The 13,321-nt window shown below is 43.5% G+C and overlaps 1 protein-coding gene across 4 annotated transcripts in view; it reads right to left on the bottom strand.

Annotated features, from left to right (window-relative positions):
* KIF26B (kinesin family member 26B) overlaps positions 1-12,255 on the bottom strand; it is a 433,122-nt gene extending 420,867 nt beyond the window's left edge. For all 4 annotated transcript variants that reach the window (XR_012902838.1, XM_075924899.1, XM_075924901.1 and 1 more), the window contains exons 1-2: positions 12,117-12,255; positions 11,218-11,619 (exon numbers count right to left, since the gene is read on the bottom strand). Coding sequence is in view for 3 of the 4 variants with exons in the window: in XM_075924899.1 (XP_075781014.1) it covers positions 11,218-11,619; positions 12,117-12,179 (465 nt within the window). In the remaining variant the exon portion in view is untranslated. The remainder of the gene's footprint in view (positions 1-11,217; positions 11,620-12,116) is intronic.
* Between the last annotated feature and the right edge of the window lie 1,066 nt (positions 12,256-13,321).

Raw genomic sequence — 13,321 nt, 5'->3', positions numbered from 1 at the left:
GTAAGGAAGCATTAGGAATATCCATGTTTGAATACTCAAGATTTAGGTGACAAGTCTCACACTATGAAGGGTGAAATATAAATAGCAAATACTCACAATGAATAATTCACAAGCAATCCACAAGCTGAAATATACTTGCATAAACCATTATGTACTTCTGAATAAGCAAATTCCATTTGAAGATAATTTGTAAGCCAATAAATACGTTAGCTGGATAAATTGTTCACCACCAAACCAGCTGTAAGCTCTAGTTATGAGCTTACAAAATATCTTACATTTTTATAGCACCCTACTACATAGACTCCTGTCCACCTTAAATCCTACTACTTGTGACCTCCATGACCACAGTCTGCAATTGCTAGCATGACACTTCCCACAGCCCTGCTTTCATGCTTGCAGTAATTTTTACCTATAATTTAAAGAACTGAGTTTAGTGGAAACTTTTTGAAGGACAGATCCCAAGGAGTTACAGAACTTGAACAGTCACTTAACCAGATACAACACAGGTTTCATTGTTACCCTGTTCCTTCCGAGTTGAGTGGAATTTAGCTCTGCATTTAGTTATAAAGGAAGCTAACAGAACCTCAAATAGGCAATACAAAAGCCTTATCCAAAACAACATTGTCATGTAAGTGATATTCTGTGGGGATGGATAACTTCTGTTTCAATCATGGACTGTGTGCTAAGTCTACAGAGCTAGATCCTTCCTGCTAACTCCTCAGCAGAACGCCTCCTGAAAAACGATAAAAGGTTTGCACAAGAATCCAGAGTAGAATTCTACCTTTGGGTCATAGCTAACTTTTTAGTTGGTAAAATTACTATTGCATTCAGCATCACTCAGTAGGGACAAAATGATGCAGGGCCTTTTTAAGATTGAAATCCAGGTCCCCTCTGCCCAAGAAGTCTAATTCTATTATGAGAGTACCCTGTTCTACAGAAAGAGGGGCCATTTTGGCTCCATCAGGAGCTCTTTTAATGACCTGAAAATCAAAAATGAATACTACAAAAAGATGAAATGGACAAATTATTAAGGATGAGCACAAAAGAGTAGCACAGGCTCATGGGGACAAAAAAAAAACAATAATAGTAAGGCATAAAATGAGTTATACCCATTAGCAAGGGGACATTAAAGGCAGTAAGAAGAGATTCTATAAATACATTAGGTACAAGAGAAAGACAAAGGAAAGTATGCCCATTAATGAGTGGGAAAGGAGAACTAATATGAATTATGTCAGTACAGTTCAGGCTTTTGGAACTGTTAGCAAAGAGGGGCAAGATCCAAGGGAACTTGAAAACAACAGTATCTGGAAAGAGACTGGAACAAGTTTTTAAACCATTAACTTGAAGTACCTATAGATAACAGAATAATAAGTAATAGCTAACATGGATTTGTGAAAAACAAATCACACCAAACCAACCTAATTGCCTTCTTTGGAAGGGTTACTAGCCTAATTAATAAGATGGAATCATGTGTTATATTTTGATTTTAGTAAGGTTTTAATAGCTGTATGTGATAGTCTCAAACTAGATGGAATAACAAGATGGCTCCATAAAAACAGTTAATAATGGTTCAGTCAAACTGGATGGATGTATCTAAAGGGTTCTCCAAAGAGATTTATCCTTGGACCTGTACTGTACAATATTTTCAGTACTAACTTGAATAACTTGTCAATTACACCAAGTTGGGGCAAGGGGTTGCTAGTGCTTTGGAAGACAGGATCGAAATTCAAAACAACCTTGACAAACTGGAGATATAGGTCTCACAACAAGATGAAATTCAATACAGACATTTCCAAAGTATTATATCTAGGAAAGAAAAACATCAAATGCATAAATACACAATGTGAAATAGATAGTTAGGCAGCGGTACTGCTAAAGTGGAATTGAGGCTGTCGTGGATCACGAATTGTATATGGATCAACAATGTGATGCAACTGTATATCATTCCAGGGTATAACAACAGGAATATCATATGCTCTTCTTCCTGGCACTGGTGAGGCCTAGGGATGTTAAAAAGTGAGTAAATAGCTAATCATGTAGTTGATAGAATTTCTATCGACTACACAATTAGTCAATAACGGAGGAAGTGTCCAGAAGTTACAAACACACACTCACTCTGCAGGTCTGCAGTTTAAATGTAGTAAGAGCCAGGCAGGCAGCCCAGCTCCTACTACATTTAAACTGCAGAGCCACAGCTGGGGTAGCTCCTGGATCTATTGTGAGCAGGATCTGAGATGGGCTTGCTCAGTCTGGGTCCAGGAGCTGCTGTCGGAGCAGTCTCTGTTCATGGCCAGCCCCAGCCACTGTGGATAGGGGCTGCTCTGTGGAATGTGGAACAGCCTCTGCCCACAGCAAGCCTGGGCCCACCGTGGGCAGAGGCTGCTTCATTGCAGCCTCCCTTGCCCCCCACCCACATGCTGCTGCCTCTGTTAGAGGCAACAGCGCAGGGCAGGAGCATGCAGTACCATGGAGACAGTGCTGGGGGGAACCGGCGTTTAAGCCAGCTTCCCCCAGCATCAGCTCCTACTGCTCCCCCTTGCTGCCTCTGATACAGAGGCAGCAAGGGAGGGGGAATGCAATTTGTTGACTACTTGCATACATCCCTGTCAACTCACTGGGGCATGGCCAAACAGGATTATGGGTTCGCTTCACAACAGAGTTGATTAGGGATAGTTGCTTTTATTAATCTCTCTCCATCACTATTATTACTTACTTAATACTGCCAAATAGTTACACAGTAACTGCAAAGCGACACATCAATAAGCACCTGCAGAGCAATGCATAAGAGAGTAACAGGCACTTAGAAATTCTTAAGCTCCTTCAGTCTGAGGGGAGTCCCGTTCCTGTCATCTTGCACCAGGCCGCAGTGGACATGGCTCTAGCTGAGGAAATCCAGGGCACCCTCCGAGGTCTAGGTCCCTGGTGAGACTCACCAGGCACGGGACTCCCTACACTACTTATGCGGCGAGGAGTCCTGTGGCACCTTATAGACTAACTGAAGTGTAGGAGCATAAGCTTTCGTGGGCAAAGACCCACTTCGTCAGATGCAGGTGCCACAGTCTGAATCTGCAAAAGCGGCGAAGAGTCCTAACACGGCTACCCCTCTGATACTTTACACTACTTATGCTACAGTTGTTTACTAGGACTCCTAATTATGCATGTACTGGCTCAATGTCACTTTCAACGTTCTCATGAGCTGAGACCGAGTTCAAACTTGTTTACCACTTAGTAGTTTTCCAGTATCAGTTTTAAAGCTGATAAGGGCCATCTGCTGTTTGCGCTTGCAGGGTCCCAGGCTATGCTAAACTGTATATTCCAGGGATGGAAACTTTCATCCTAGCCTGCTGAGTTGTAGACCCCACATATGACTTTTTATGTGCAATCTCCAGTGATGCCTCAGTTGCAGTACTGTGTCCAATCTGAGTGCCTCTTCTAGGAAAGATGTGACCAAATTGAAAAGAATAGAGCTACAGCTATAATTAAAAGGTTTAGAAAACCTGAACTATAAAGGAAATATTAAAAAACTGGACATGTTTAATCTTGAGAGAAGGTGACAGAGGGAAAAAACAGATAACGTTCTTCAAATATTTAAGGAAGCAAAAGGTAACCAAGACTAGTGAGTGGGCCACATGAGAGAACCACCTTCATCTCAGTGGGCCACATGATGGCCAGTGGCGGGCAACCTCCAGCCCACCTGCACACCCCTGTGCCTCTCTCATACTGGGGCAGACCAAATTTGGTGATGAATCCTGGTCACGTACCTCCTGAGGCACACTGCACATATGGTAGGAAGTACTTTTCACTACTTCACTGTTTTTATAAGTTCCTAATAATATTAGGCATATTATGCCAAGATGCCCTCACTAAGAATTTTCAAAATTCATTATTATTTGTTTAAGGATCTATTAGCAGCCTTTGTGTTAGATTTTTCACACTGTTAATATGATGGTGTCCCACTAGGAGAAGCCCTATTAGACATTTCGTTACTCACCATTGAGGTACCTGCTTGTGGCTTATCTGACCCCTCCCCCCCCCTTTCAATTGCTCCCACTGTGGTGGCAGGGACTCTCTCTCTCTCTCTCTCTCTAGACTCAACTACTCATTCTTCCTAACTCAGGGAGCTCCCTCTTTAAGGCTTGGTCCTCTGCTCAGGTCATTACTGTTTTCCTTTCTAGGGTGTCAACATTCCTCTGGACAACTGTCTCAGGCAGTTTCCAGCTCCACTCTCCAGTGCCACTTCTCCAGTGGCTGGTGAGGGAACCCCGGCCCTTTCACTACTCCAGGTTCCAGCCCTGGGATCATGTGTCTACTAAACAGTCTCAGACCTAGTTGCTGTTTCTCTGAGTGCTTTCCTACTTTTCCTTATCTTCTGACCCACCACAGCACTTCCTTTGCTCCCTTTGGCTTCTTCATGTCCTTTGCTGCCAGCATACCCTAACCCCAAGGTTCCCATACATGGTCTCTGTGCTTATTCCCTCCTATGGCCAACATCCCCCTCAAGAATGTGATTGTAGAGTTCTTCCTACAGCACCCTCTCACTTACTTTCTATATGCTTAGCCCAGCTCCTCCCCCAGCTGGGTTTCATTAGGCCTTATCAGCCCTGATTCTTCTCCAGGTGCAACTTGTCAAGATTAATTGGCCCTTTTTTACTTCCTCCGGCTTTGCGTGGATAGACACTGCCTGACAGCCCCACAAAAGGTGGATTGAGAGCATATACAATACTATGCTGTATTACATCTTCATAAAGAGAGAGATCTAAAGGAAAAAACATTGAGCAGAAATGAATACCAGTTGTATCTGGAGTAACTTGCTTTTTTCAGCATCTGCAGATGGACAATTGCCGTGGAGTTGTCCACTTACAGGTCTTTCATTCAAAGGACACTTAAATCAGAGATCCCAACAACAATTTCAATATTGGATCAAAGTATGCTCAATTATATTTTTGCAATGCCACTTAAAACTAAAGAGATTACATAGCAGAATTTGCGAGCAAAACTGGCACATACGGTCTTGGAGGACTTGGTCCCCCATACACCAGTGAATAGAGACATAACTAACTATTAGTGTTTTCATCTATGACTCAATCTTGCTGTACTATTTTTCAGGCAAAATTGCATCCATTTCTTTCAGATGAGCACTCTAAAATTTCAGAAGAAAAAATAAGCAATTCTGTACATGAAAAAAACTGAGAAATCTAACAATTAATTTAGCATCATCTTATAAAACTTCACACTTCTTGGAAGAGCAAATGGCACCTTTTTCGTTTATTGGTTGTTTGCTTTCCTATATCGGAGCCATATTATAGTGTAAAGGACTTAAGCATGTGTTTAACTTTACACATTCAACTACTTTCCTGAGTGAAGACCTCAACAAATATGGACTGGAAACTGCCTATTAAAAAAATGAAGTGTGCTTAGAGTTCGTTAGAGCATCCACTATACACATTCTTGAAGTGTGAGGAATGCCTGGTACATGCTTTTTATGCCCTGGCTTGACACCTACACTGTGACATGTTATGAACCAGCTGTCTGACTTACCACAGTCAAAATCATGTGCAACATCCCTCAGACTCCTGACATGTACTACATGTCTCAAAACAGGTACAGCCCTTATTATGTAGCATGACAAAGTCAGGTATATTGCAGCAACGGACTGACCGATTCACTACTTGGAAGGATCTCAATTTCTGATTTTAAAGGGCTCACTACATGATGAGGCGAAAGCTGTACAATCCTCTTTCACCCCTAAGTGCACAAATACTGTGATCTTTCAAATAATCTGCTGACATAAGCAGGCATCCCATTACATACTGATAGCCCATCTTTGTAGCCTGTGACATATTTGCTAGTACTGTCAGGGGAATCCATTATGGAACTTTTTTAAAAAAAATCCGTTTTCATCTCATAGCACATACAAAAAAATTCCTACAAATAATTATATTCCCTTTTAGAAAGATAACCCTGTGTCTAGGAAGATAATCCTATGAGAGCATACTGTGTTCTCTGTGGCTCAAGAGGACACCTTGAATTCACAAAAATACTCAAAAGTAGCCCTACATAAGGGGCTAGCTATTCACTAAGCATTGACAATGTGTTTCTGAATAATGAGTCTGCAACCCCATTTCACAGTTAGCGAAAGGACAGAGTGTGGTCAACAGTCCTTGGCCTCTGTTTGTCAGAGGCTGGAGAGAGATGGCAGGAGACAAATCGCTTGATCATTGTCTTCGGTCCACCCTCTCTGGCGCACCTGGTGCTGGCCACTGTCGGCAGACAGGATACTGGGCTAGAAGGACCTTTGGTCTGACCCAGTACGGCCGTTCTTATGTTTACTGTCCCTCCTCACTTACTCATAGAAACTGACTGAAATTTGAATCTCATACAATTCCATTTCTCTGCGCCGCACGCTCCCCCCACCCCCCACCAAAGTCAAGCTATGGCCCTCTGTTGGGATTTTCTGTTCAGAAAGGGAAACAACAATATCCAATTGACTATAGAGATGAGTGTGATCCTAATTTCAATTTCACTCAATAACAGTAAAACTCTGTTATCCCACAGAAATGATTGCATAGCTAAGAATCTTGACAACTCCATAAGAAGGGTTCTTTTAAACAGAGTATTTTCACCTTTCCCCAGAGCAAGGTCGCTATGTGCAAGTTTGGGTAAAATAATTATATCAACATCCTCTCATATGCAGGAGCCTCAGAGTGAACAGTAGTTCTGGTGACCTCCAGCTAATTTCAATGGAAAGTTTGCATGCATTTTTCATTGATGAAGATATATTCCTGGGTCTGCTTTCTCCAATATACATAGCTAAGGTGAACAATTCTAAGCAGCTGAAATTCCAGGGCACAGGAAGAGGAGGAATGTGGAGACTTCTCTATTAGCCAGGAGATATGCACTTGCAAAATGTATTGCAGATGACTTATGCCAAATGTCTGGTATTATGACCTGTGATGCAATACAAAAGAATGGCTGTTGTTGTCTAAACTTTAATGGAGTTAATCCTTCCAAATGCTGACAAAATACTGCTCTGGGCCATTTAAAAATCACATTTCTAATGCAATAATCCTATCTGCATTAAATGAGTCAGGATGAAATGATTAGATGCCTGAGATTTTTGCACAGTGAATTAAGTCACCATACTGGCTTGTCGTGCTTGTTCACAAATTAAAGGTCTAGACAGAAATGAAATTCCATTATTCTGCCACTTACTAAGCTTCGAGGAAGGGTTCATTACTGTCCTCTCTACTGGGAAGGTTTCTAAAGTAGCTACAAGCTATCAGGAATCTATTTTTCATTATATCAACTGCAGGGTTTTTTCCATTATTAATATTATTAGTCAAGCCTTTGACTACTGGACACTTTAGAAATGGGAAAGGCTAAATCAATAACATGTGAGCAGGAGTGAGCAAAAGTTTTTTTAAAAATGTAAGATGTGTTCCTCCTCTTCCTCCCTCCCTCCCCTCCCCTCCTCGCTTCCATAATGCACTGGGTTTTTCACAGTATTAGACCTAAACCAGATGGTTTTTTCCACCACCCTGAAACTGTGGGCCATTCAGCTAAATGGACCAGGACACAAACTACTTAACAGATGGTGTTTTACAAAGCCAGCTTCTGTTTTGACCATCGTGAATCTTTAATATATTTTAGGTAAAGAAGAATAAGCACAACAATTATTTCCAAATAGGATACATTTAAAATCACCTCTGCTGGTAAAGGCCACACTTTGGATTTTGTTGAACCTCAGAACAAAATATCATTGGAAAGCTGAGACTGTACTCTTGGTCAGAATATTCAAGTTTTAACCCAGTGATTTTAATGCATAATATCTATGTTTAGCATCATTTAAGTCAATGGGAATTTTGCCACTGACTTCTGTGCAGCCAGGATTTCACCTCAGATCTACAGTAAATAAAGAGATCATATTATATATGTCTATTGATCAACTTGAGTCCAATGCCTTTCTGGAAACATATTCCAAAATGAGCCAGGTACAGAAAAAAATCTTAGGAAATTCTTTTAAAGGAGAAAAGGATTAAGGAACAAAACGCCACTAATATTTTTATTCATTTGAGAGACCGTCCCTATTGCTATTCAAATGGCATACTTCATTAAAACTGACCCTAAAATGGGCTGTTTATTAAAAGGATTTCTGTATAATATATAATTAATTACAACCTTTTAAGGTCACTTGTGTTAATCAGATTCAGTACATGTGTATATCAGGGTACAGTTACAATAACTTATCTCATTCTCATTGTACTTAACCCCTTGAATGCAGGTAGTTAGTTTTTGTACATTGTTGGTATCTCTGGGGGAAAAGGGTTTGAGATTTATGCTGTCTGTTCCATGTGCCAGGAATGCAGCATTTAAATGGTTAAACTAAGGTAGAACTTCTGTAATTAGAGCTACTCTCTCTGCCAAACAAAAACTAAAACCCTAAATTTCCATCCTGTTGACATATTTAGAATGAATGTTTCTAGTTAAAGTTAAAGCTCCACACCTCAGTGCTAACAATGAGCTAGTCAGAGGAAGCCTTGCTCCACATTAAGTATTGCTTTTTCTGTACCCATGTAATGCCTCACTGCATAGCTTCATACCCAGTCTGCTTACACAGCAATTAAGTGTGGTATGATGCCAGATAGATATATGCAAACATTTTAAATTATATGATTACTCAGTATGAAAGAATTTATGTAGGTACAGGTTCAGATAAATCATTGCAGATTCTATTAATATCCATTGTGTATATGCCAAAATAAAGCTGCTAATGGATTACTATATTCACTACTGCGATATCAATTACCCAAAGTTTACACATTTTAAATACAATATAAATGCAAAATGAAAAATATGCTTTGCTGACTAGTTATAATGCTAATGCAGTTTTCAAGCTACTTTCAGCAGCAGCAGCAAACCAAAAACCTTGTAAGGCAGCTAGGTCCATACAACATGACTACTGTTTTTAAGATCCCTTATTTGATGATCCTTCCAGTATTTCTTAGCTACAAATGGATGTAACTAATTAATCAGATCATGTGGACACTACGGATCCTGCAAGGAGCTCCTGAGGGATACTAAGATCCATTTGTTTGTCCAGCTCCTGTTCCTACTGAATTCAATTGCCAAGCACCCATTGAAATTAATGAAAGCAAAACTATTTCAGTGGAAGCTGAAGGTGTTTAGCACCTTTCAGAACTCTTATCAACAGCTCGATCCTCTTTATGGACCTGATCCTGAAAGTCTTAATGAGAAATCTTTTACACAAATAATCCTGATGAGGTCAATGGAATTATTCATGTTCTATTTATTATGGTAGAGCCCTAGACATGAACCCAGAATTGAGGCCCCACTATCCTAGGCAACTATAGAATTAACTGTCCCTTTCCCAACTGAAACACCTGTTTTCATAGGCAGAGGTAGGAGAAAGGGATAGCCCTACAAGTAAACTGGCAGTTTGCAAATAGTATAAATAAATAATGAAATGAACATGTGTGACTAGAGGCATGCTAAGTGCAAAGAGGAAAGGACTAAGAAGCAGAGGGAGCAAGGATTACTCCCTCAATGGCCTCTGAAATGCCATCATTGACAATGGGATTTTTTTTAAGTGAACCATGTATAAATACTAAAGTAAGTGATTCCAGGAGATTTAATGCAGTTGGGAATTAAAGTAATGACTGCACCCTTCAGATTATTAGAGTAGAGAATCATGGAAGAAGAGTTTTTACCTTGCACAATAAGATCTGTCATTTAATACCTAACATTTTATGATGGGCAGAAAACTCTATAGTTTTAAATTTATCCACCCGTTACTGTAAAATGTGATTCCCCCTCTTATCTCAAAGATCACATTATGACAATCACAAGGGCAGTAATTCCAAAGCTGGCAAGTCACAGCTATTGCAGATCATGTAATCTGAAATTTTTATACAAATTAATTCCAAGTACAGCTTCCTCAGGTTCAGCCACAGTTATGAATATTCAAGTCAATTTAACCCTTTCAACACACTTTTTCTGCTTGCGAATAATTCAGCTTAAACAAGGCAGATATTATGATGAGGTTACTAACAGGCCTTTCATTCTGTTGTTTGGAATCACACTGACTCCCTTTCACAAGGCACATAAATAAATAATGGTAAATACAACAACAGTACTAAAGACCCATCCACAGCAATCACTTCTTTATCCTAACCACTAATGAAAACTCTTTGAAGTGGAAGAGTAAATATTATCATTTGATAGTACTTGGGCCCAACCGTGCAAACACAATTGCATTGTGCTACATTCTGGGAGCTCTAGACCTATTCACAATACAGCACTTGCAGGGTTGCTATGGAGGAGTCCGGTGCTTACAATTCTGTTGGCACTCAATCAGCACAAGAGCTGCTGATCACATTTTCAGAGCGGTTCACCTTAATCTTTATATGCAATACAAGTGGAAAAACTACTCTCTACAGAGGATGACTTTAGTAGGGCCATACTTTCCAATGCTGACCACCCACAGTTGGAGACAGAACCAGCTCCTCTTTTAGGCACTTAAACCACCACCAGATTTTCAAAAGTGTTCTGCACTCCACAACTCCCAGTTTGACACCTGTGGCCAGACCCCTCCATGCTTTGAGAAAGATCATTGCCCTTCTGGTTGAGGTTGTAAGGGGGGGGGGGGGCATCCCTCTGGAAACCTGGGTGCAATTGCTTGCTTTGCCACAGACTGGCTGTATGAGCGAAGGGACTTCCACTTTCTCCTCCTCAGTTGACCATCTGTAAAATGGGGTTAGTGGTAGTTCCCAACTTCCCAGGGAAGCTGTGAGAATAACTGAGGCTATAGTAGCAGGGGCCAAGCAAGTACCTACAGGGCTCCTCTGAAAGTCTGGCCCCTGGCAGGGAGGAGTCAAGGGAGTATGAAGTAGGAGAGGGGCCACAGACTCTCAGAGGTTTGCAGTGTGGCCCATCCTCTGTCACCACACACAGGGAATGCCTGGAAAAAATCAATGGCATGAAAGGCTGGGGGTTGCCTCAAATCCACGTGCGCGAGGGCAGAGGGGTCCCACGCGGCCAAAGCAGCAGGGGGAGGGCTGGAGGAAAAGGAGAGGGAGGAAAGGAGCCCCCCGCCCGTGTGGGTGGGCGCATGGGCCGCGGGGCCAGCTCCTGCCCCCCGGGGGGCGCCCGCATTCAGCCCGCGTGTCCCGGCGGCAGCCCAGCCCCGCGGCCGCTCACCTTGCTGCCGAAGGGCCCGGGGAGGAGCAGCTTCAGCGCCTGTCTCTTCAGCTCCACCAGGCGGGCGTTGCAGTTCTCGCACCAGACCCCGCGGTCCGAGCCCGGGGAGGAGCCGCCCCCGCTGCCGGAGCCCGGCGAGCCGGTGCCGAAGCCCGGGGAGCCCCCCAGCGAGCCCGGGGAGCTGGTGCCGATGCCCGGGGAGGCCGGGCCCGGGGAGCCCGCGAAGGAGCCCGGCGAGGAGGTGCCCGATCCGGGGGACGGGGTGCCGGACGAGCCGAGGACGGAGCCGGCTCCCTCAGGCGCTGGGCGGCTCCCGGCGCGGGATTCCTCGTAAGCTTTGCGGTACCAGCTCTCGGGGGAGACGGGGGCGGCGGGCTTGGTGGGGGAGCAGGGCTCGGCCACCTGCGGGAGGAGAGAAGCGCTGAGACCGAGCACGGCTGCAAAGCGCCCGCCCCCCGCCCCGAGCGGACACCTGAGCGCGGCCGCAGCCTCCCCCAGCTCGGCTGCACCCAGGACCCGGCGCGCCAGGGAGCCCCAGAGACTCGATCCCGCAGCCGGGAGGGGCACGTGCGTGGCGAGGGTCAGGTGGACTCGCGCCCTGCCCTGCAACCCGGGGCTGGAGGGGGGCGCAAAGTTGCGGCGGGGGAGGGTGCAAGTCTGGTCTCGAGGCGGGAAGGAACCTGGTGTCTGTACCTTCATGCCATTGCGAGCGGATTGAATAGACCCAGTCCTGTACTCAGCAAGGTGAAGCTCTGAATGGGGAGCATGCAGCTAATGAGGTGCATCTGTCGGTAGCATTGCTTACAGGGAAAGCTCTAGCATGGCTCCGGCAAAGGTGGGGAAAATTTAAAAACCTTAGCCCTAATGGGCTTAAAAGCATCCCTGCATGGATAACTTACCCCGTATTTCCTGCTTCGGGTTGTGACTGCGATTCTCTCTTTATTTCCAGCCACAGAATTCATGATGCTTTTCTAAATCAGGAGAATGTCCTAAAATTTGCCCACCTTACATCCAATAGAGAATGTTCAATCCAATAAGGTTCACCAGCTGGATAGATAGCGTGCAAGCTTTGCACCAAATTCAAACCTTTTCCTCCAGAGAAAACACGGAGTCCGGAAGCACCATCAGTTTTCAGGCCAAATGTTTTGGATTTTTTTTCCCCTTCTTCAAAACGGTTTTTCCCTCATGATCGTCTCTCATTCACTTACAGCGCTTGTTTCACAGACACACCAACATCCAGAGTATCAGCATTTTCCCCACAAGGCAGTACAGTTTTCCTCCACAAGTGAAATGAACAATCACATCCAAGGTAGCGTTAGGAAGGTAAAACAGAGAGAAAACCAGAGAGCTGTGCTCTGCCTAGAAGAGATTTCTCTCTCTCTCTCTCTCTCTGCTTGTGGTGCTGTGGTAACTTGTTTCCCTTCACCAAGGTTTGTAACTGTGTTAAAAGAAATCCTCCAAAAATATCAGGATCCAGTCTCTGGGAGGAGCTTGCGAGTCCCTTGCAGCCAATATCCTTCTGCCCATTTGTGCCTGACAGTTGTGTAAGGAAAGGGAAGACTCTTGCTATATAACCCTCCTTGGTCAGTGGAGGAGCTGCAGAATGTGTGTAACTGACGCCCCTGAAGGCTTTGAAAATACTGCCAAAGCCTCACTGCAGTTCTAAGCAATAGGTTAGCTGCTGAGGAGGTTCCATTTTATTTTGCAGTGTTTCTTGATTGACACTTGTGTGGCTGGGCTTTATTGTTTGTTTTTTGTCTTAAACAAACAAAAAAATAACCCACCACCTTGTTGCTTCCCTGCAGTTATTGGTTAGTTGCCAACATCCAGGGCTTTAATGAACAGGATTTTTGCAAATGTTCCAAATATTGTAGAAATAACCCTGTAAGGAAAACAGGCTGGAATGTTTGCCACATCTGTAACCATCACTGGAATCTCTTTGTCTATGTTATCATTTTGAGTGTGCAATAAAGGCCATGTTATAACAACTTGTTAATCAAAATCCCAGAGTCTTCCTATATCTGTCCCCCCTCCCCCCTACTCTGATTTCATAGAGGAAGGTTATCTTGCCCCGACCTCTACTTATTTCATATCCTGAAGGCAG

This window comes from Pelodiscus sinensis, chromosome 3 (assembly GCF_049634645.1).
Source record: "Pelodiscus sinensis isolate JC-2024 chromosome 3, ASM4963464v1, whole genome shotgun sequence".
NCBI lineage: Eukaryota > Metazoa > Chordata > Testudines > Trionychidae > Pelodiscus > Pelodiscus sinensis.
This window is presented reverse-complemented; position numbering and strand designations above follow the sequence as displayed.